Source organism: Harpia harpyja, chromosome 14, assembly GCF_026419915.1.
Source record: "Harpia harpyja isolate bHarHar1 chromosome 14, bHarHar1 primary haplotype, whole genome shotgun sequence".
In the NCBI taxonomy this organism is placed as follows: Eukaryota; Metazoa; Chordata; class Aves; order Accipitriformes; family Accipitridae; genus Harpia; species Harpia harpyja.
The window spans coordinates 3,668,123-3,688,257 of record NC_068953.1 but is presented as its reverse complement, the minus strand read 5'-3'; the positions used below and the strand labels follow the sequence as shown (position 1 = coordinate 3,688,257).

General features: G+C 38.1%; 1 protein-coding gene across 4 annotated transcripts in view; it reads left to right on the top strand.

Annotated features, from left to right (window-relative positions):
- The window catches only part of CEP112 (centrosomal protein 112), a 175,211-nt gene that overhangs the window by 60,884 nt on the left and 94,192 nt on the right, over positions 1–20,135 (top strand). For all 4 annotated transcript variants that reach the window (XR_008238246.1, XM_052807763.1, XM_052807765.1 and 1 more), the window contains 2 exons: positions 6,231–6,366; positions 9,692–9,799. Coding sequence is in view for 3 of the 4 variants with exons in the window: in XM_052807763.1 (XP_052663723.1) it covers positions 6,231–6,366; positions 9,692–9,799 (244 nt within the window). In the remaining variant the exon portion in view is untranslated. The remainder of the gene's footprint in view (positions 1–6,230; positions 6,367–9,691; positions 9,800–20,135) is intronic.

Here is a 20,135-nt window from a genome sequence, read left to right as displayed (position 1 = left end):
TTTGCACCTCTTCTCTGGGTATCTCATGAATCTATTTACGATCTGTGCTGCTGACTTTCTGGTCCACCTTTTAATTACAGTCTTGTCTCCTTTTATCTAAGCCATTATCTACACCTGTCTCTCTAATTCTCCCCTCCACGTTCTCCTTATTGAGGTTTAGCTGTCATCTGAGCATGTAAAAGCCATGACTATTAATCTCTGTTCTAATCCTCCTCTCTTGATAGCGGAGCCTCTGTGGCCTTTCATATATGTGCTGTATCTAAATGTTGGAGACAGTTTCTGCAGCATCGAGCAAAATTATAACATTTTCCTTTCCAGCCACATTTACAACGCTTGCCCAGCCTTTTAACCCACATCTCATTCATCATTTTGCCGTTGCTGTTTTTATTCTGTTTACATAGCAGCTAGCACAACAGTACCCTGTCATTATTATAATGAGAAATAGTTATAATAATTATTAGTGTGTTTAACCAATGTCTAGCTAATTTGTGAGCCATTAATTTTGAATGTAATGCATTATTCTTCTTATTTCACAGAAGTGTGATACTACACACGTGGAATATTATTTACTCTAAATTCATTAACGGCTTTAAGTAGTGGTTTAGCTTGTTAATGTTATCTCATGATTTATTTAAAGCGTAAGTATATAGTTTAAAATAATAATTGTATCGTAAATATCATTCATTGTTACAGCTTACTTGAAGGAATGCAGACCAGCTTTTTGATGTTAACGTCTCAAATTATGCAAACTGTAAACAATTTGTAAGTGGATTCATGCTTTTTCTCATAAAGACGAGTTCATCTTGTACTTAAAATCAGGGAAAGAAAGATAAAATTGTTTGCTACTTTATATTTTTGGCTTTATTTCTTTGAAATGATGAAACAAGTTAGAATGCTTTCTAACAACTTCGAAATATTAAAGTGCCCAGGGACAGGATAGGGATGATGTTTTGAAGGCAATAAATATTTCAGCTTCACATTTCAGTCTTTCTTCTTCAGTCCTTTGATCTGGCTTTGGTTTAGTTATCATTCCGCTTGAATGACTTCACACTGTCTTTCTTCCTCTCCACACCAAAAAGAAGTGTTCTGCACATATTCCATATGTTTGGGCGCTCGCGTTGTAGGAGAGCCCTTGTTGTTCCTCATTGTTTGCTGGTAACCACAGCTAAGATGGGTGCATTTAGGCCCAATATGTAATTTACACAGAAAGCTGTTACTTAGCTATCACTATTTGTTAAAAGTAGTAGAGCAGGAAAAGTAAAATTGTTTTTTGTGTATTTTAGAGAATTGGTATTACCATGGCAGCATTTTTCTGTAACAATAAATAAACCAGTAACCCCTTCTTTCTACAAATACATGGTACTTTAGGCCTTAATACATTATTTATGTAGTCTGCATTCTAGAAATTAAATTAGAGGGGCTGTTTGCTGGAGGGTTTTTTTAGTGGTTATCGCACCCAGCTAAAAAGTGGTGTCATGGATCTTGCATTTGGCTATAAATGGATAAACCGCTGCATTCATGTGGAGCCCTGCCAGTATCGGGACACCTCCACGTGAGAGTCTCTCTGGGATCAGGAGCAGGATTGTGGGTTCCCTTATATTTCCGTATACAAAATCTTATATATGTGTCCATATACTGGATGGGTACTCATGTGTCTGTAGCTTATACACAAAAGATATAGGATCATAGAACTTCCTGAATTATGCTTTTGCATGGGAAGGTTGTGTATGTTTTGATGAAGGTTATGTTTTTAGCAACTCAGTAACGCTGTGTATTATGTTGTTTAGTGAGTTGTGTTCTCCTTTGGGAACATGCGTTTATATAGGTTTTTTCAAATCTAAACCGACTATATAAATGGTGATAACTGATTTTGTTTCAACACAGATTAGTAAAAGAGTAAATTTTTTTTTATTTCTTTTGTCAAAAAATAAAAAAGGAAGCTGTTTAGAAACAAACCCAGCAATATCCTTTTTCAGGTGCCTTCCAGCAAGCGAATAGTTTGCAGTTTGGAAGGTAGTGAAGCAATTTTTCTGGAGAAGTATTAATATTTGGGGAGGAGAGGAAGGAATGGGCGAAGACTTGCGTAAGTGCAGCGAATCTAAATACATAGGATCAGCGCATATATATAATGTGGGATCATCAGGGTAATCAGCAGGAGAGCCTGGCCTTTCCGAGAAGAGCTCAGCTTCATCAGCAGGACTGAAGGCTCAGCTGTTACTCTGCTTTTCCCATACCTCAACCTGTTGGAGCAAGATTAATTTCTATCTACAGGCATAAACCCAAAGTCATACTAACCTGTGATAGACTTAGACAAGAGATGAAGCCTCTCCCTCTTGTGGAGTCCATCAGAATCTAAGTTCCAGAAGCTTATTCAGTGGCAAAATGTATCCTTACTGTAGAAATTCCTTGCTCTGCTTTTGTGCTCCGGTACAGTTGGGAAACAGTGGTCTGTTTGGAGATGAGTGGGTTTTCACTGCTGCCAGCAGTAGGTGAAAACCTGGCAAAGAATTCGCATATTCATGAATTAAAGCGTGGTATAATTTTTATAAGAAAACATCAGGACTTTCATGATCCAGTTATTTTTCATACCATTGAAAAGCTTTCCACACCCAGGGAGCTTGTGTGCGGATTTGCTAATGGGATGTGAAACTCGCTGTCCACAGGAGTTGTCCACGTGTAGCTCATAGAGGTACACGCTTTGTACATGTGTATGCTTACATGCAGTCTAAAATGTTTTAATTTGGGGAGGCCGAGACCAAGACAGGTGTATCTCCTGCTCTCGTTCGCTGTTGGTCAGCCCTTGCTTTTGTACAGGGAAGGGTGAGAACCCTGCGAGTGACAATGCTGGTTCATACTATATTTGCTGGGACATCTTGGGTTTGTTTAACCTCTCCTGTAAATCACTGGATTGCCTCGTGTTTTCATTAACTTGACTTGCAATGCTATAGTGTCTTATTGTGTTTAGTTGTTACCTCTGGGAACACATTTTACTAAGCAAGGAAAATATTTATGATTAAGCATGAAGAGGAAGTATGTGAGATGTTTATATTTTCCATTTATCAGTACACTTCAGAGTGCTGCTTTCTGAAATTGCAGTTCTGGACTTCATAGTCAACTTTCACTGAGATGGTTTGTGCTGTGTAAGATTGCTAATTCTGTTGCTATATCCTTTATACGCTGAAACAAGGGGAATTTGCTGCTTTTTAAATTGGGGCTGAAGACTAAATTCACCCTATTTTTATACTCAAGCCGGCTCAGCTTTAGGGGATTTAAGTGATGTAATTGTATTGTATTCGGCCCCACAACTAGTCCGACTGAAAAAAATAATCTTCAAAGTGAATATTTTAGTGCTTCATGCAAGGCACATTGCTCAGTGTCTTGGGAAAAAAAAGTAAAGCTTTTCTTATATTTGTGAACCGTGGTCCATTGTTGTACAGGTTTTCTAAGCTTCTGTACAAATCTTAACTGCACAAAAAGTAGAGCTGGCTCCCTCATCCTTAAAAAATGAAGTTTTATTCCTGCTTATAATGAGATGTTGCATTTATTCATGGGATTAAGTCCTTAAAAGAAAGGAAGGTGAAACCAGGTTCCTAAAAGTTTACATCATAATATTTCAAAATAAAAGTATATTCCTCAGGAATAAGATGCATAAATTTGGAGGCTCACTAACAGCGCAAGGACTGACATCTTGTCCTTTTATGTTTAGATTTGTTGCATTTCCATCTGACTGGACCAAAAATATTGGTCCGGTGTCTCTTGACGCTTATCAGTGTGGGTATGTTTGAATAAGCTTCGGGTTTTGGTTTTGTTTCCAGTGTGGAGTGGAAGTATTAGATGTATTTTGCGGGGAGGGAGATTTGTTACCCAGTGCCCATAACTGAATTGAGGATCTTTGGGAGGAGAAGTTGAGGTTTTCCCCTCTCAGCGTTTCCTCCAAGGATAGTGCTCCGCTGGTGAACCGTGCTGCTGCCGGGCTCTTGTCTTCTCTTTCAGGGTGTTGAGCCATCTGTAGGTCTCAGGAGATAGTTCAGCCTCTTACATATTTTCTGTGAACTGCTGGTAGATTTTGTTGTGGGAGAGGGGAGCGACATGCTCACTGTAATTCAATATCAAACAGCTATTAACTTAAAAAGTTCTATATTCAGCAGCTCCCTAGTATGGGGGTTTCAGGGGGGTAATTGAGCCAAATGTCTTTGCAGCTAGAGCCAATGCATAACTAACTCATCAGACAGTTCATATCATTTTTAGCCCTGGAGGCATCCTTGGTGTGCCCATTCTGCGAAATGGCTGAGGGTTTTTGTACTTGCCATTTTGATCTTTTGGATCCTTTGTAGGTAGAAATTTAAATCCTAAATGGTCTTTTTGCCAGTTGAATTTAGACAGGGAAAAAATGTTGATTTTGGTGGTGTTGGGTTTTTGCTGTGTGATTTTTTTTTTTTTTTTTTTTTATTGTCTCGTAACTGAATGGAGAATATGGTAACTTAGATTAATATACAGATATGCTTCCCCCTCAAAGGAGTTTGGAAAATGGAATTGCTGAGGCAGTAGAAGTAAAGCATATCTGTGTAGGTGTGATGGATGCTGTCTAGCAAATTTGAAGAAAATTTGCACACAGTCTTTTATGAACACAGAACCAAAAACCCCAAACAATTATCACCAAAAATGTGATACAGTATTTTGTTCTATTTAGCTCCAGTTTCTGCTGGGTAAGAAAGGTATTTTCCTTCTTCTGTAGCGAAAATAGCAGTCTCCTTATGTCTCAATTATTCCATCAGCTGTGAGTAAGGCACCAAAATAAAATATTTTTTTAAAAATCTGCATAATGAAAAAACTATAAAAGTAAACAGTAATATACTTCCTTAGGGCTTGTGGCATTTCTTTGATCTCTTTGCTAATAGAATTACCCTGCTCTCCTACACTGCAAACAGACGCTTTGTGAAGATGTAGGATTATGTTCTTTGTCCCATTGTCGAAGTCTGGTATGAAAACCACAGAAGAGGATGTGAATACTGTAACTTTGGGCTTGGCAGCTTCCTGACCTTTATAAAAGGCTTGCTCAGTGCTGTAATAGCTAGTTCAGTGCTGGCAAGGTGACAGACTAGATGAATTAGCTGGTCTTTTCCGTCTCTTATGTGTCAGATTCTTTGTTTTATATGGAAATAATTTCTGTCAAAATGGGAAATTTATCATGAGGTACTTCCTCTGCCTGTAAAACGAAATGTCAGCCACAGGTCTGTTTGAATGTGTCTTCTGTTACAACCCACTGGTGGAGCCAGCTTTGTCCATTGATACCACCATTGTGTTCCTCTGTGTTTTAACACAGTCAGGCAACGCCACTGTCCTGCAATAATAGCAACGTGTAATAGAAAGCAACGCTGCCTGATTGTCTTCCATGTGAGGAATCACATCAAAATTTCTTAAATATTTAGAGGTTATCAGGTTTTTTCTCTGTGATGTGTCAATATGGTGGATGTGTCTGTTTCAGCTGTGTGTGTGTATATATATGTGCATCTATGTACATAAAATGTTATACACGCATTACTATTGATATACTATGATGTCTTAAGAAACCCAAACCAATTTCTATGTATGTATTGACTTTGGTATGTCAAGTAGTATAGGCTGTTAATATGAAATATCTTTGCGTAAAGATTTAACATCTGTCATTACTTTAAAAGCTGAATAGATATTACAGCATTATGGGTTTCTAATAGATTAAGAAGGTACCATATGTCACGCGTTACCCTGCTTTGCATTTTGATATATGTCAAGCAGTGAATAATCCTGCATATTGTCTAGGCAAAGATGGCACTGGGATAAATTTTTTGTTTGTTTTTTTTTTTAGTGGGAGAAGATGATGGTGCTAAAAGGAATACATTTAAATATTGAGGGGGGGCAATATAATTTTAAAGGTGAGATTAAAAAGGGGGGGTTATACGGTGCGTAGTGAACCATTCAAGTCAATGCAGACTTTGAAGATGGAGGTATTGTCGTAGGCTATGAACGCAGTGTTTAGGCGTGTGAAATTCAATAAGAGAAAGGGAAAATAACTCTAGCCTTCTATTCCCTTCTTCAAAGTATTGCTAAGGGAAGTTTGGCAGAAGCTGGGACAGGAAATTGAAATCTGAATACTATTTTAAACTGATAGGGTTAAAGGCCTCTCTTTTACACTAGCACACTTGTTCTTTTATTTGATACTTGAACTCTGAAAATTTTCTGTGACTTTCTAGGGAGAAGGAGGAGCAGCTGACTCGGGTGACAGAGGTACAGAGGCTGCAGGCCCAGCAGGCAGATGCTGCCCTGGAGGAGTTTAAGCGGCAGGTGGAGCTGAACTCAGAAAAAGTCTATGCTGAAATGAAACAGCAGGTGAGAAGGTCACAATGCCAGCCTTTCTGAAACTCTGTCTCAGTAGGATAGCATATTCTGATCTTATAATGCCAGAAACATGCTTCACTTGAGAGTGCTACATCAAAATCTTTCACAATGTAGTGTCTTTGCTAGCAAGTCAAAAAGGGACGTTAGCAGTTGTTTCATCTTTCTAACAAAGCCAGAATTGTCATTGTTATAAAGATATCTGCGGTTATGATACTGATTAGGGATTTTTCAGGAGTGAGAGTATAAAGTGTTAGTTTATACACCCCTATGGAACAACGTTTGTAATTTTCCACTTAAATGTGTGTCTCTTCCTACTCTTTTCAGAACGACTCTGTCTTCCGTTAATGAGGTCTTGTAATCAGTTGGAGCCTAAACAGGGGCAGAGCCATTGTGGCTGCTGGCAGTCATGTGCAGAGGACAGAAAAATCCAGTTTTCTGTCCCTGAAAATTAGTAGCGGGAATTTATGTAAAAGATTTTAGTGTCTTAAATTTCTTATGGAGCAAACAATAGTCAAACTGTTGTCCCTGGGATTTTACAAATGCAGTACAATGAGTGAAATAAGGAACAAGCGACAGGTGATCAAAAAGACGGGGTGAGAAAGGAGTATTTCCTTAACTTGCTCATGTGGTTGAAATGTCTCTACATATTTCAAGCTTGTAATTCTACCTGACCATATACTCGTCGTTCCAACCTCAACTATCATAACCAAACCTTGCTGTTGACAGCAGGATGCTGCAATTTGATATTGTAATGGATTTCTAAGGAGGTTGGCTTATAACTTAACAAATTATCTTTTTGTTGTTCTCCTGAAGTTTTTTTTTTGTCAATATCTTCAACAGAAATGAGAAATTAAGTAAGGCATTGCTGATATTTTTAAGACCCGTGCAGACAGCAAATAATAGAATTTGGAAATAAAAAAGCAAGAACAAACTTATAAAAGCAAGATTTGTTCTGCAGACTAGACCCATGAGGGCAATACGACATATCCTGCAATTTTAATCTGACATTTTCTGTGCTGTGAGACTCTCCTCCAACTTCTTCACGATGTCTTAAAATAATATCTTATTTCTGCTCCAAAAGGGATATAGTCTAATTCTAGAAAGACTAATAATAGTTTCATTCACTTAAAAAAAACCCAGCAAACAAGACCATTCCAAAACAAAAAAAATGTGCAAAAGAATTTGGAAAACTTGAAGTCAATTGTCATTTAAAAATGACTGCAAGTTTCTTTTAGAATATTGCTGCGTTCTGGGAAATTTTGAAAATAAATTTTGCTGTACTCCAAGAATCAGCCATGGGTTTGTTGTGTCCCTACTTGCATGCTAAAATATAGAAATAGTAAATGATATTGTACAATTGAGCAGTACTGTTCTACAGGAACCAAGGTTCAAGGAAATACATCAAAGAAACACTGCTGAAGCTGTCTTCATAGCTTTGTCCTTTCTCATTCTTCTGCACGCACATACTCTTTAGATAAATCACCTGTTAGATTGTAACATACTGGAAAATTCTATTTTTTCTGGTTAGGTAGAATGTATTACTTATGAAACAAAAACTGTAGTAGCTATAGCAACACTGTGCTTTTAACTACACTAGAAATATTGGGCTTCTAAAACCATTTTTTGGTGTGTGGTAAAGTTAATTATGGACATAAGTAGCATGGGGTCTGGCATGTTCCGTTCTTGTAATCAATATTTGATTCATTAGTTTGGCTCTGTGGTATCTTTTTGCCATCTGCTTCCTATTTTGTCAAGCTTGTGATTTTTAAGAGTCACCTGATGCCCACTGATGGGTGAGTGGTACATTTTTAACTATAAGACCTGCATTTTTTCTAATAGTAACTAGCAAAAAGAGAAACAATAAATAGACTATCATGGTACTTTAGATCTAGTGTTTCCTGGGTTTGGCAAATGATGATCAAGAGCCCTTATTGCGCTTGTAGGAAATCTATGAATGTGACCTAACAAGTAAAGCGCAAAAGCCAGTAGAGTTAAAGCATCTTTGCATATGTTTTTACTATTTCACTTTTTAGAATGTTTTCATTCTCTTAAAAATAAAAATCCTTGAATAAAGTAACAAGATCTTTTATTTTTCTGTTTTTTATTGAGCTGAGTAAAAGATGGCTATGAACATACAACTTGAGTAAGTTTGGAGGCAGAAGAAATTATTCATAAAATATTCATTGAAATCCCTTTTCATAATAGCAGATAGTAGCAGTGAGGTTCAAGAGCTACTGGAGGGATAACTTATTCCTTTCTATTCTATTTTTCTGCTTTCTATCTGGCCAACTATTCCTAGTCCTATATCTTCCTCTCTTGCTGCAGTATTTTCCAATAAAATGCTTTTCCCACTCTGAGTACTGCCTTTTCTCCTCTTTCCTTGCCTTAGAAGTGATGTCCAGGCTGCTTGGCAAAGAGATCTGTTGAAGACAGAGCACTCCCTTAGGCCAAACAGGATTTTGGCTTGTGTTTCAGGAATTCACGTGTTTCTTCTTTCGGTACAGCAGATGGACTTGTGGCAGTGCTGGTCCTCCTGACAGCTACGCCCCTATTCTCTCTCTCTCTCTGTCTTTTTTTGTTTGTTTGTTTTTGTTTTTTTTAAGGAAGGCAGTTTATTCACTGCTTGTGTTGGGACCTAGATCTAAAAGTAATTGATGAGTACGCACTGCAGCATAGTACTGTGTGTATATATATATGTATATATATATATTTTCCCCTGGAAACATGCCTGATGTACAGCTAACGGTTGTGCGTTTGATACAAAAGCCTTTGTTAATTGAGTTATGAAATTGCTTCCTTGATGCTGTGTGCTGGAATCTGTGGGACTCATTATTCATAGGCGATGACTATCTTCAGAGAACTTTACTTGCAGCCAAATAATTCTCTTTTAAGTTATTTTACTGATTTAATGTAAACTTACCTTAAATGTGTAGTTTGTGCACTGGCTTATACATGATTTCCCTTGAATTTCCACAGGCAATCTATTTTTGAGTGAAATATATTTGAGTCTTAAATATGTCCAGAAAAATATTCACTTAATTTTGATGGGATGTTCACTACTGTTGAGTGAAAAACTGGGCCAATACTTTGTAATCAGGGAGTGGCGTGACATAGGTGATCACTGTATCCTTAAGTAACTAATAATCCTGTAGTGACTGAATATTAATTTTCACTACATACAAATAGTGTAGTTATCATTCTGAGCAGGTTATATTCGCCTCTTTGATGGTTTGCAAACAACTGTAGAAACGTCAGACTGTTTCAAGCTATGCCTTTTTAAAAAAAAATTAAATATTCCCTTTCTTTTCCCATGTAGATGGAAAAGGTTGAAGCAGATCTAAGCAGATCAAAATCGCTCCGGGAAAAGCAATCCAAAGAATTCTCCTGGCAATTGGAAGAGCTCAAGCAAAGATATGAGCAACAGGTCAGTCGGTTTGCTCCTTCAGGTGGAAGGGAGGAGGGACATCCTTTCATGCATCTTTTCCTGTTCTCGCTGTGCGTTGCTGTTCTTTGTATAAAGACAAAATTTATAGGTATGCAGAGTTTACACAATGGGGGATTGAGGGGGAAGAGTCTATATAGAAAATATTTTTGTTTCCTCTTTGCAATCCTTTGTACCTCTGACACTTTCAAATTGTTTCCCAGGCTTACAGGTGGCAACACCTATTTTCATAACGGCTAGATGAAATTATTTAATGTGTTATCTGTTTTTCTTCTTGTCAAGAAACAGCGTTTTATTCTTTTTATCATTTTTAACATGGGGAGTGTTCATATGAATGCTTGTTTTGGCCCACTGATAGTGATTTTCTTTATTGTAATGTAATTTCAGGGTTGGGAAATATTCAGGAAACATTTGGGTGGAGACAAGAAACTTGAGTTCAGTAGTGTTGTGAAGTGTAAAGGGAAAAAACAGAAATAGAAGTAGACAAATTATTGCATGATGTTGGCTTGAGAGCTACGCAGCTGAAACAGTCCATCAAACACTTGCATAAGGTGGTCCTGAAAGGTTGTCAGGAAACTGAAGTGGCATCTGTTTAGTAACACCTGTTAAAGGATTGAAAATTTTTTTCTGGTTACTTTATAGCAATCCTACAGTTAGTCCATAAGCTTCAAGTTCTCTCTTATCAATGTTTTTGCGTGGATGTAAGTTCACATTTCCACCAGGGAAATGTGATTTAATTTCTGTTTATCTTCTGTGCTGGTCAGAGGATGAAATACTGCAGTTGGCTTGTGGTACAAGATCTGCTCTGGTCTGTCTGGAAGGGGCTTTTTCAAGTAATTATGGAACAAGATCACTTTGGTAGGTGTTGAGAGAGACCTTTGCCTGTGCTCGGGCAAAACACAATAGTGTGTTTTGTGCGTGGCTCTGAACAGAAGAGAGTTTGTTGGTTCAGATCAAAGTATTTTCCTTATCCTCACTCAGAATTGTCGACATTACTAATTGGGTTGCCATCTGACAAAGGGTGAGAAGCTGTCCTGTGTAATACTGAGATACGTCTATGCAGGCGTTTTGTTCAACTGGGTGATGTTATTTATGATTCTTGTATTTAATGATTCAGGAATAGTCTGGGTTGCAGAGATACTGGGGGTTTTGTTTCATGCTTGCATTAAGGGTGAGGAAGTTTGACATGTCAATTAAAGGACACGCTGGAGGGAGGACGAGGCGAAGTGTTGGGGTTAGTTGAGCATCCGCTTGAAGGTGGAATTTTTTATGGAATCTTACGTTCACGTCATTTTAGTGGTATGGTTGGTTCACTTTTTTCTTTACAGTTCTGATAATTTGTGGAGCATCTTTAAAGTCCAAAGTAAGCATTTATTCAAAGATTTTGTTCCCAGGTTTAGGAACACTATCTATACAGATAAATACTAATCTGCAGTTCATCAGATGTTATGACATTCCTGTTCCTACCTACAAATGGTGATTTTTGCTTTCAGTGTACATGGTAAGAGTTACCAAGCCGTAGGTACAATCTTCTGCCAAATACTCGCCTGGATTTGTGCACTAAAGGCAAATGATAATGCCTAGTAGTGTCACAGTTTGGTTTTTATTTGCTTTCTTGTATCGTCATGCCTATTATATTCAGACCTTCTGGAGACTGGACAAAAAAAAACCCCAAACCAAGAAATGAATGTGATAGTTAAAACTCTTTTGGTGAATCTTTTTACATTGGTATTCTGTAACAATGTCGATATTGTGGTAAACATCAGTGAAAGCGTTTTCCGCTAAGAGGAGGTGTTTACTGCTTCACTTCTATTTTATTTAAGATAGCTACTTTTTACTCTAAGAAAGAACAGCTATACTTTATGAAACATTACTGAAACCCAAGGAAAGGGTTTCAGCACTAAACAGCTAAACAATGAGAGCCTCAGAATAATTTTTGGAAGAATTCTGTTTATGCCCTTTTAAAAAATTTATTTCTCTTCAGACTTCAGTTGGAATGTTCTTTGAAAGCTTGTGAACATGAAAATATGTGACCCTGCAGATTGCAATGGGTTATCATTGTAAACGACATTCTTTTTGTATTGTCATTTCTGCAGTACAAAGCTCCTTCAGCCCAGCCACAGAGCAATATGAGCTCAGTTCTTCCACTCTTAAAATTTCCTTTCAGTAGTTCCAACTTCTGTTTCTCTGTATTACTCTCTATTTATGCTTCAGAACTTCTAAACCATTTTTAAAGCAGACTTTACCTTGCCTTGTTTTACCGCATATTTCTTTGGTTGTTACTTGGGGAGGAATAGACTGATTTAAACTGTTTAAATAGAGCAGTAAATTAGAATTGGTTGGGCATTTCAGCACGGCTCTAGCAGACTTCCAGTTGGGAAGTAGACACCCAACCAAAAAAACAGATACTTTAGCTATGTGAGAACTGTAGTAATTGCTTTGAGATGTTCTGCCTCAAGTCTCTGAATCTAATTGTCAAATGTAATTTTATACACAAAGGGAAGGCAAATTGACCTTCAGATATATTTTGCATAGGTTGGCATGGTGAGTGGCAGAGGTAGCACTGACAGCATACTGGACAATTCAGTTGCCCATAAATTTAATCAAGTTGGTAATGAAGAACCAAATGAACTGATGTGTTATCCAGTTCTCCAATCTGAGAAACATCTTGGAAGTATAGGGACTTGAGAGCTGTGGTTATACCTCTCTGCTTTATATGAATGGTTGCGTGTGCTTCACAGGACCCTCCTTGAATATTGATTTCAAAGAGATTACTGGTGTGAACATGGACCATGGATTGTGGGGCTGAAAGATTGCTCTGCCTGCAGATTGGACATACAGATTTATTATATATTGATATTTATCTGATATGTATATCAATAAATAACTGATATATATTCATATATATAATTTTTATTTTCCTTGAAAAATAATTATGACAAAACCCATACAAAACTATGGCAGTTAATGTTTTGTTAACTTTTCTCCATTAATAAAGCAAAGAAGAAATTTCGGATCTTGCAGTATTTGGTTTCAGCTGTCAGGTGTCACTCCTGGTTCCAGCTTCATCTGATTCAGTGCCACTTTCTTTTGAAGTATCCACTGAGAACACTGTTAGAGAGAAACTGGTGGCTTTTTTTTCTTTAAATATACTTTAGCTCAACTTTGTTCTACTTGCAGCTGTTAGATTTGAAAGTATATTTTGAAGAAAAAAATAACTCCAGCAGCACCACAGTTCCTATCTGCTGGGAGCAGCTGCTTTCGGCACTTCAAAGCCAGTGGACACCACAGCGAAGGCCTCAGCCTTTCCTGCCTTTGAAATGGTTGCAGTATCTATAGTCGGGCTTTATGGCACCGTCAGCACAGGAAAAAAGGTTGTTTGGTTTTTTGCACCCCCTCTCTTTTTTCTTTTCTTTTTTTTTTTTTTTTTTTTTCCTACTTTCTAATTACATCCTCAGTTTAGCTCAAAATACCTGGGAAGTGTTCCTGCTGAAATAATTTTCCACAAGCCCAAATGTTTGAAAGAGCACGTACCCAAACTTTTCAATAATGGATTTTAGGCAGGCAAATTCGACAAAGTTAATGAATTTGCTTTTTTTCCCCATATCCATGTCTATTGGGCACTTTCTGAGAGCACGTCTCTTGGGGCGAGCCGTGGTACCACGGCACAGCACTCGTGGTGGAGCAGGGCATCACACAGGGCCAAGTATGTACTCACCTTCATTTCAAGCAGATTTTCATAAATTGTCATGAATGGAACACTTTCAGTGAACTTTTGGAGAGCGTAATGTTTAAATGGTATTAGCTTGTCCTTTTTTTAAAAAAATACAATAGATCACTATGATCACTGTTACACCCATTTTTTGTTATAAATATTTGCTGAAGTGCTGTGACTGAGTGAATGTGAAAAAAATGAGATGCAAGATTAGTAAGAGAGCCAAAGTCTATGAAATGTCATTTTCCTAGCAGGGAGAACGCACTATGAAAAAGTGGATGAATTACTGTGATAGCAGGATGGTGTTACTTGCTGAGTTATGGACATACTTTCTGAAATTAGATGCCAACCTGGATGTATAAATAAGCCTTTTGTTTTGGTTCATCTTTTCTTTAATGGTGTTTATTCCATTTTAAAATAATAATTATTCATGCTTCCATAGCAAAGTGGAAAGCTATTACGTGATAGCTGAGGAATCTCCCCGTATCTCAGGAAATCCTTTCTTGTGACATTTATTGTTGGGTTCTGACTCCTGTAAAACTCGTGAAGGAATAATTAGAGTTGTCTTCTTGTCCTATTTAGCCAAATAGGGAAGAAACAGGACACTTTCAGAAATGTTTTATTGGGTATTTAACAAGATCACTTTGAGATGATGTTAAAGATGAGAGAAATAGTCTACACTTTTAAGTCTGGAGCAAGACAAGGGTGTGGCTGAGCTTAAATATGCCTTTTATATTAAAGAAAGAGAGGTAAAGTGCAGAATCAGCTGGTTAAAAGTGAAAAAAGCATGGCTGTAATCTTACCTGCCAGCAGCAAGGACAAGTATCCAAGGTAGCGTTAGGAAATTGTTCTTATTTTAGCAGTGTGCTGGAGCAGAGGAAGATATTATTAGGAGGAGAGGAAGAATATTATTTAGATCTTTCTGTATGTGTTTTCTTTTATAACTTTCTAGTGAGGTTACTTTAAAGAAAAGAGTGGGGTTATCTTGGGTAAAATATTAATTTTATAATCACAACCATTGTTTTTATACCTAAGTGTTTATATTTAACAACAAACATCTTGTTCAGTGCTAGCTTAATGTTAAGGTTCCAAGCACAATCTCATGCTCAGTTGCTTAAAAATATTCTAAAGTGTTATTTAGATTAACATTTAATGGTTGGGCATCTCCCCTGATAATTTTTAACTGTTTAACTTTGTGCCAAGAGATTTTACTAGTGTTTGGATTATCAAGGGTGAGATGATGTTGTTTTGCTTTTGCTTAAAATTGGAGTGATAATTCCTTGAAATGCTGGAGGCAGGGTATTTTTGACCTGGGTGTGTTTTTAACTGAAGGTAGGATATTTCTGACCTGGGTGTGTTTTTTATTTTTTCCCTTGAAGATCTACTCAGGTGTATTTAAGTAATAAACATTGCTTAATTCAGATATTCAGGAGTTCAGCAGCTAAATGTTCTGAAGAGTCTCACTGAGAATTTCCATGTCCTCTCCGGTAAATGGAGCCAGGACAGTTTGTGTATGAAAGTGTGGTGTAAAGGCTGTGACCTCGAGAGAGACGGGAAAATACAGTGTAGGTAAGGAACAGAGTAAAAAGTGGGGATTAAGCATTAAACCAAGAAACTGCTGTGACTTGGGGATGGGACTTGGAAAGGAAGCTCCTCAGGGAAAGTAAGTACTGTCCATGAAAAGAATTTGTGAGCGGCTGTGAAAAGCCCATGCAATGGAGCCTAGAGGTATTTAGGCTGAGAAATGTCATTTAGTCCCATGGATCAGGAGCACTGGAGAGCCAAGTCCTGCAGAAGGGGTCAGCTGGAGATGGGACATGGGCTGAAGGGTCCACTGAGCATGAGTGGGGTCTCCAGGAGCCAGCCTTCCTTATTACCTCCTGCTTTAACCGTGGCCACTCTGCCTTTCTGAGGTAGGAAGTAGGGAGGATAGATGCTGCTTCTACGCTAGATGCCTTGACTTTACAGTCCTATCGTGTTTATTTGGCATACTACTTTTAGCTCAATTGATCTTCCAGCTGGTAGTGTTGTCTTCAGAACTACTACAAACATCATCAGTCCTATCATGAGACACAGTCACTGTATGTGCACCTTAAACGCTGACTCCAGTGTCATGCTCAAGCCTTCAGAGACATTCAGCTGGACACACTAATAGGGATAACAGGCTTAACATTCAGCTTGCTTTGTCCCCGTACCTTTTCTCGGTTAGAGTTCCTGCCACCGCACTTACGTCCTAGCTTTTCTTCTGTCCACATTCTTCCTTTTCTGTTTCTTCTAGCTTCTTTTTGACCGCTCTGTTACCCACGCGAGTGAAGAAAACATTTGCAAAGACGTGCTTGAAATACGGTATTCCTCAGACAGACCAATGTTCCAGGCGTTTCTTAGCTGTACTTTAAACAGTCCAGTTATATTCAGAGATTCACGATCCATTTTTAGTATGCTGGTTTAGTTATAAGGACACAGTCTTTGTAAAAAGCTTTGTTCCTTTCCTCTTTGTCTATAGTCTAAGATAATTGAAATACAGTCTGTTCTTGCATGGAGGCCAAATGAGCACGTTAGCAGAGGCTCTAAATTTTTCATGTCATCGCAACAAGCTGCATAAATTTCATTTCATAAATTAATCTAGGATGCATAAATGTTTCCTTTGAACCATCCTAACACACAGATGAATGCCATTTGCGCAGAATGTCTGAGGAATAGTTTCTTCAATCAACAACATCAACTTTTCACTTTATGATATAGCTAAAACTCACAAATGGGAAAAGGATACGAATTTAACCTCCAAGTAAAGAGTGGGTAGAAGTCTTCTCGCTGTACCGTTGCTGTTTACAGAATTGTTAACCAGACAGATGGGTATTTACACTGTCTCCTTCAGGCATCTAACTTGTGTGTGATTCAGAGTTAAAAGCCTGAGCTCCCTGTATAGTCAACAGAATCAACTTTGCGGGGAGGAGGGAAAGGGGAGACGATTCCAGGAACATAAATTGGTGCCTGCAGTAAATAGCAAGTCAGGCTGCGAATGCCTGTGAAGTTGGTTCTCAGTGTTCAAAGAAGGTCCTTGGATAAACTCTGAATCCCTAAACAAAGACTATGTACAGTAAATCCTGTACCAGAGCCTGCTACAAACAGGCATTTGCAATGACTCAATGTATATTAGTTTGAAAGAAATATTGCTGTTTGCAGACCGCATTGGCTTTACTGGAGCAGGTGGGCTGGAGAGGGGAGTGGGACTTCCTGACGTTGATCACGGCACTAAGTGTGATTTAATCACAGGGATGGAACTTCATTGCCAGTATGTTGGTGATTTAAAAACAAATTTACTCATGGCAGGAGGATTGGGAAGATAGGAGGATTGAGGTGAGGTTAGTGCTGCCCATACTTTAAAAATATTAACATTCTGGAAGGCCTTTGTAAGTAAAAATTTACGGATCAGGCATATCGTTTTATATACATGGTGAGACCACTCAGGTGTATTGTTGTAGTGGGGAGGATAAATCAAACTGCAGTATGGATAATAGACCAGCTTATCTCTTCTAGAGAATTGCTTGCAATTCTTAGTTTGCATTTGAAATAGAGTTATTAGTGGTTGATTATAAGGTAAAGTATAACAGGAAACACAGTCATGCCAATTAAATTATTGCAGCCTGCAATGAAATAGAAAGTAAAATGCATTCGCTATGCATGTACATTACCCTATATGCATTTGCTGCTTTGGTGGTAATATGTGGTTCTGCAGTGATGTATTTTTCACTGTCCCATTTGCCCTCGGCTCATTACAGCCCTTTTATCTTGGGCGTACTTTGCGTTCCAAATTATAGCAAAATCTCAAAAAAATGTGTACTTTTAAAATCCTTTTAATTCATCTGCTGCAAAGTAGTTCTGATATGCTCCCTTGCCTTGCAGTGAAGATTTTTCTTTTCTGCCCAAAGTTATGCTAAGCCAGAGCCCAGCATGATTAATACTCGATCCTCCAGCCTGTTATATCTGATTACTTTTAGAAGCAGTGTATTTGCAGAGATGGGTAATCCCCATATCCTCATGAAACACACACATTTATTTATAGGCTTAGGAGACAGAAAATGCTAGATTTTACCAGAGTTGTAATTTGGGGATAGATCATGTGTTATATGCTGTGCTGGGCAGAGGTTAGGACTAGTTTTGAGCAGAGCAATGATAATGAAGACACCTGATTTACACACACTCTTAAATGCTTATAAGATAGAATTGCGGAAAAATAGACATGCTATATGCATGCTGTAGGACTGAGTTTAGTTCAGTTCTTTGCCATGACATGTGTAACTCATTGGTGGCTTCTCCAGCCCTCAGAAGTTCAGTCATGCCAAAATAGCACTAATAAAATCATCCTGCCGTGCAAAACTATATTTTATATAGGTGTTACTTACAATATTTCTGGAATTGTGGACATAAATTTACATGAATTTTCATACTTTGGTGTCAAATGTTTATTGTAGCAGCTACATTTTTCAAAGAGGTAGTGAGCTAACTAATTTCCTTTCCCTCCTTTGGGGACTATAAAAAGAATTTCAAAGGCATACTTGTTCTTGAGAACAAGTTGAAATTGTTCTAAAATTGAAAAGCCTAAGCTTAGTGTGTGATGTAAAAGCAAAAACTGGATAGTAGAAGGTATTGTCTATATTAGGGACTTTAAAAAGGTATTTGCTGACGTTGATCATATTACAAGTATTTGGCTTCTGAAAATATCTTCTGCAATCAGTAGGCTATTTACTGTAGATCTTTGTTCTTCAGATGTACAAACTGAACCAGCGCTAACAGCAGCATGATTTCACTTTAGGTCTTTGGATTGTCTCTCATTTTAGCAGGTTGTTCTAAAGCACCTCCACATTTGGCTGCAGTTAAGTCTGCCTGTGTTAGAAGGCCACCGTTCATCAGCAGCTGTGGTTGTCGGTGTCCTGCGTAGGGTGGGCATGATGGACATTGCCAGATTTGTTTGGCAGTCTGTGTGTATGTGTGTATTTACGCTAGTGAATAGCAAAAGGTGGTCACAGTTCTTGGATTAATCTTTTTTAGCTTTTTGTTAAGAATTTTGTCATCTTTTTTCAATTCTTTGCTCTGCAAGAGTAAGGAAATGTTAAATTTCAGGTAAAAGCAGAGATTTAAAAATTAATGGTGCAATTCTGGTGATGGCTTACTAAATCAGGTATTGGCTATGGCCTTGAATATGGTTCTATCATACTGGTGTGGAAAGAATTAAAAAATGAAGGATTCAGGCAAGAGGAGATCATAAATTTAGAATACTTGTGCTACTTCATAATAATAGTACTTCACGGTATAGAAGAGCTATATGGGGTCAGACAGTCCTGCTCGTTTTAGTGTCCAGGCCACGGCTGGAGATAGGAACAGATGCGCAGAGAAGAGAATAAGAGAATCTCATCTTTGGGAGGACAAAATGAGAAAACATCTAAGCCACAATGAATACGATCTGATTATGGTAATAGGGCGCCCACTATTATTTAATGAATGTATCTTTTCAGCGTCGCCCCTAATTCCCATTGTGAATATCGTGTTGCTTGTCTGTCTGAAATGTATAGCACCTAAAACTGTCTGTCTTCTAGACACTTATGTACTGAACTTGAGCGGACATTTTAATGTAATCTGATGAAGTGCTAAGCATCTAGGGGTAGATGCAGAAATGTCTCAACACGATACAATTTTTAAAGGAGGTGGTTTTCTTACATCACTCATAAAGGCGCTTTCTACCTTAAAGAGGAGACAGAATCCATACTGATTTATGAAGAATTAATATAGTGTTCATGCAGCTTCCTGTGATGAAGTCCTGTTGTTGCTGAAAACCAGCATGTTTTTTTTTTCTTTTTGTTGGTATACATTAATTTTTCCCCCTTTAAAAAAAAAACCAACAACAATACAAGGATGAGAGAGGGAGGATTGGAAGAGAAGCTGTAGTTCTTGGCAGCAGCTCGGAGAACAGGAGCTTCAGTGAGTGTTCACCAGCGCAGACAAATGGCTACTCCATCACTTCACGTTATTTATACAGGAAGGCACGTTTTGTTGGTTACAAATGTGGGGTACTTGTTAATATTCACTAGGGAAGATGGGTTTTCTACATCTTTGAACTTGAGGGAAGAAAAGGCTCTCGTTCCCATCCTTTCCTCTCCTGTCTCTCCACCTCTGCTCCCTGCCAGAAATCTCTAAAAAGCAAACCCAAAACATCATGGGGAATACTTTGCTTTAAGTGGCGAGGTTTTTTTCTTTGACAAATTTGCCTTTTATAAAACACCTCCCCTCACACTGCCATCCTTTCTCTTCCCACTGAGCAGACTGGGGGGACGCCCCTCCTGCATACAGAAGGACTGTTCCCTTTTAGCTCTTTCCACCTCTTAAATTAAAAAATGTTGTGTCTGTTATATAAATGTTGTAAGTGAAGAGATTACCAAATAAAACTAATTACTTTGGGTAAAGTGGAGACGTACATGTGTATCGTGTAACTGGTTGAAGAAGCAGGATCTGTCCCTTGCCCCTCTCAGGCACACATTCCCTGTCTGCTGCCATTTCTCATCTTCAGTTAAAAAAATGAAAACCTCAATAACTGAAGTTCCTCACAAC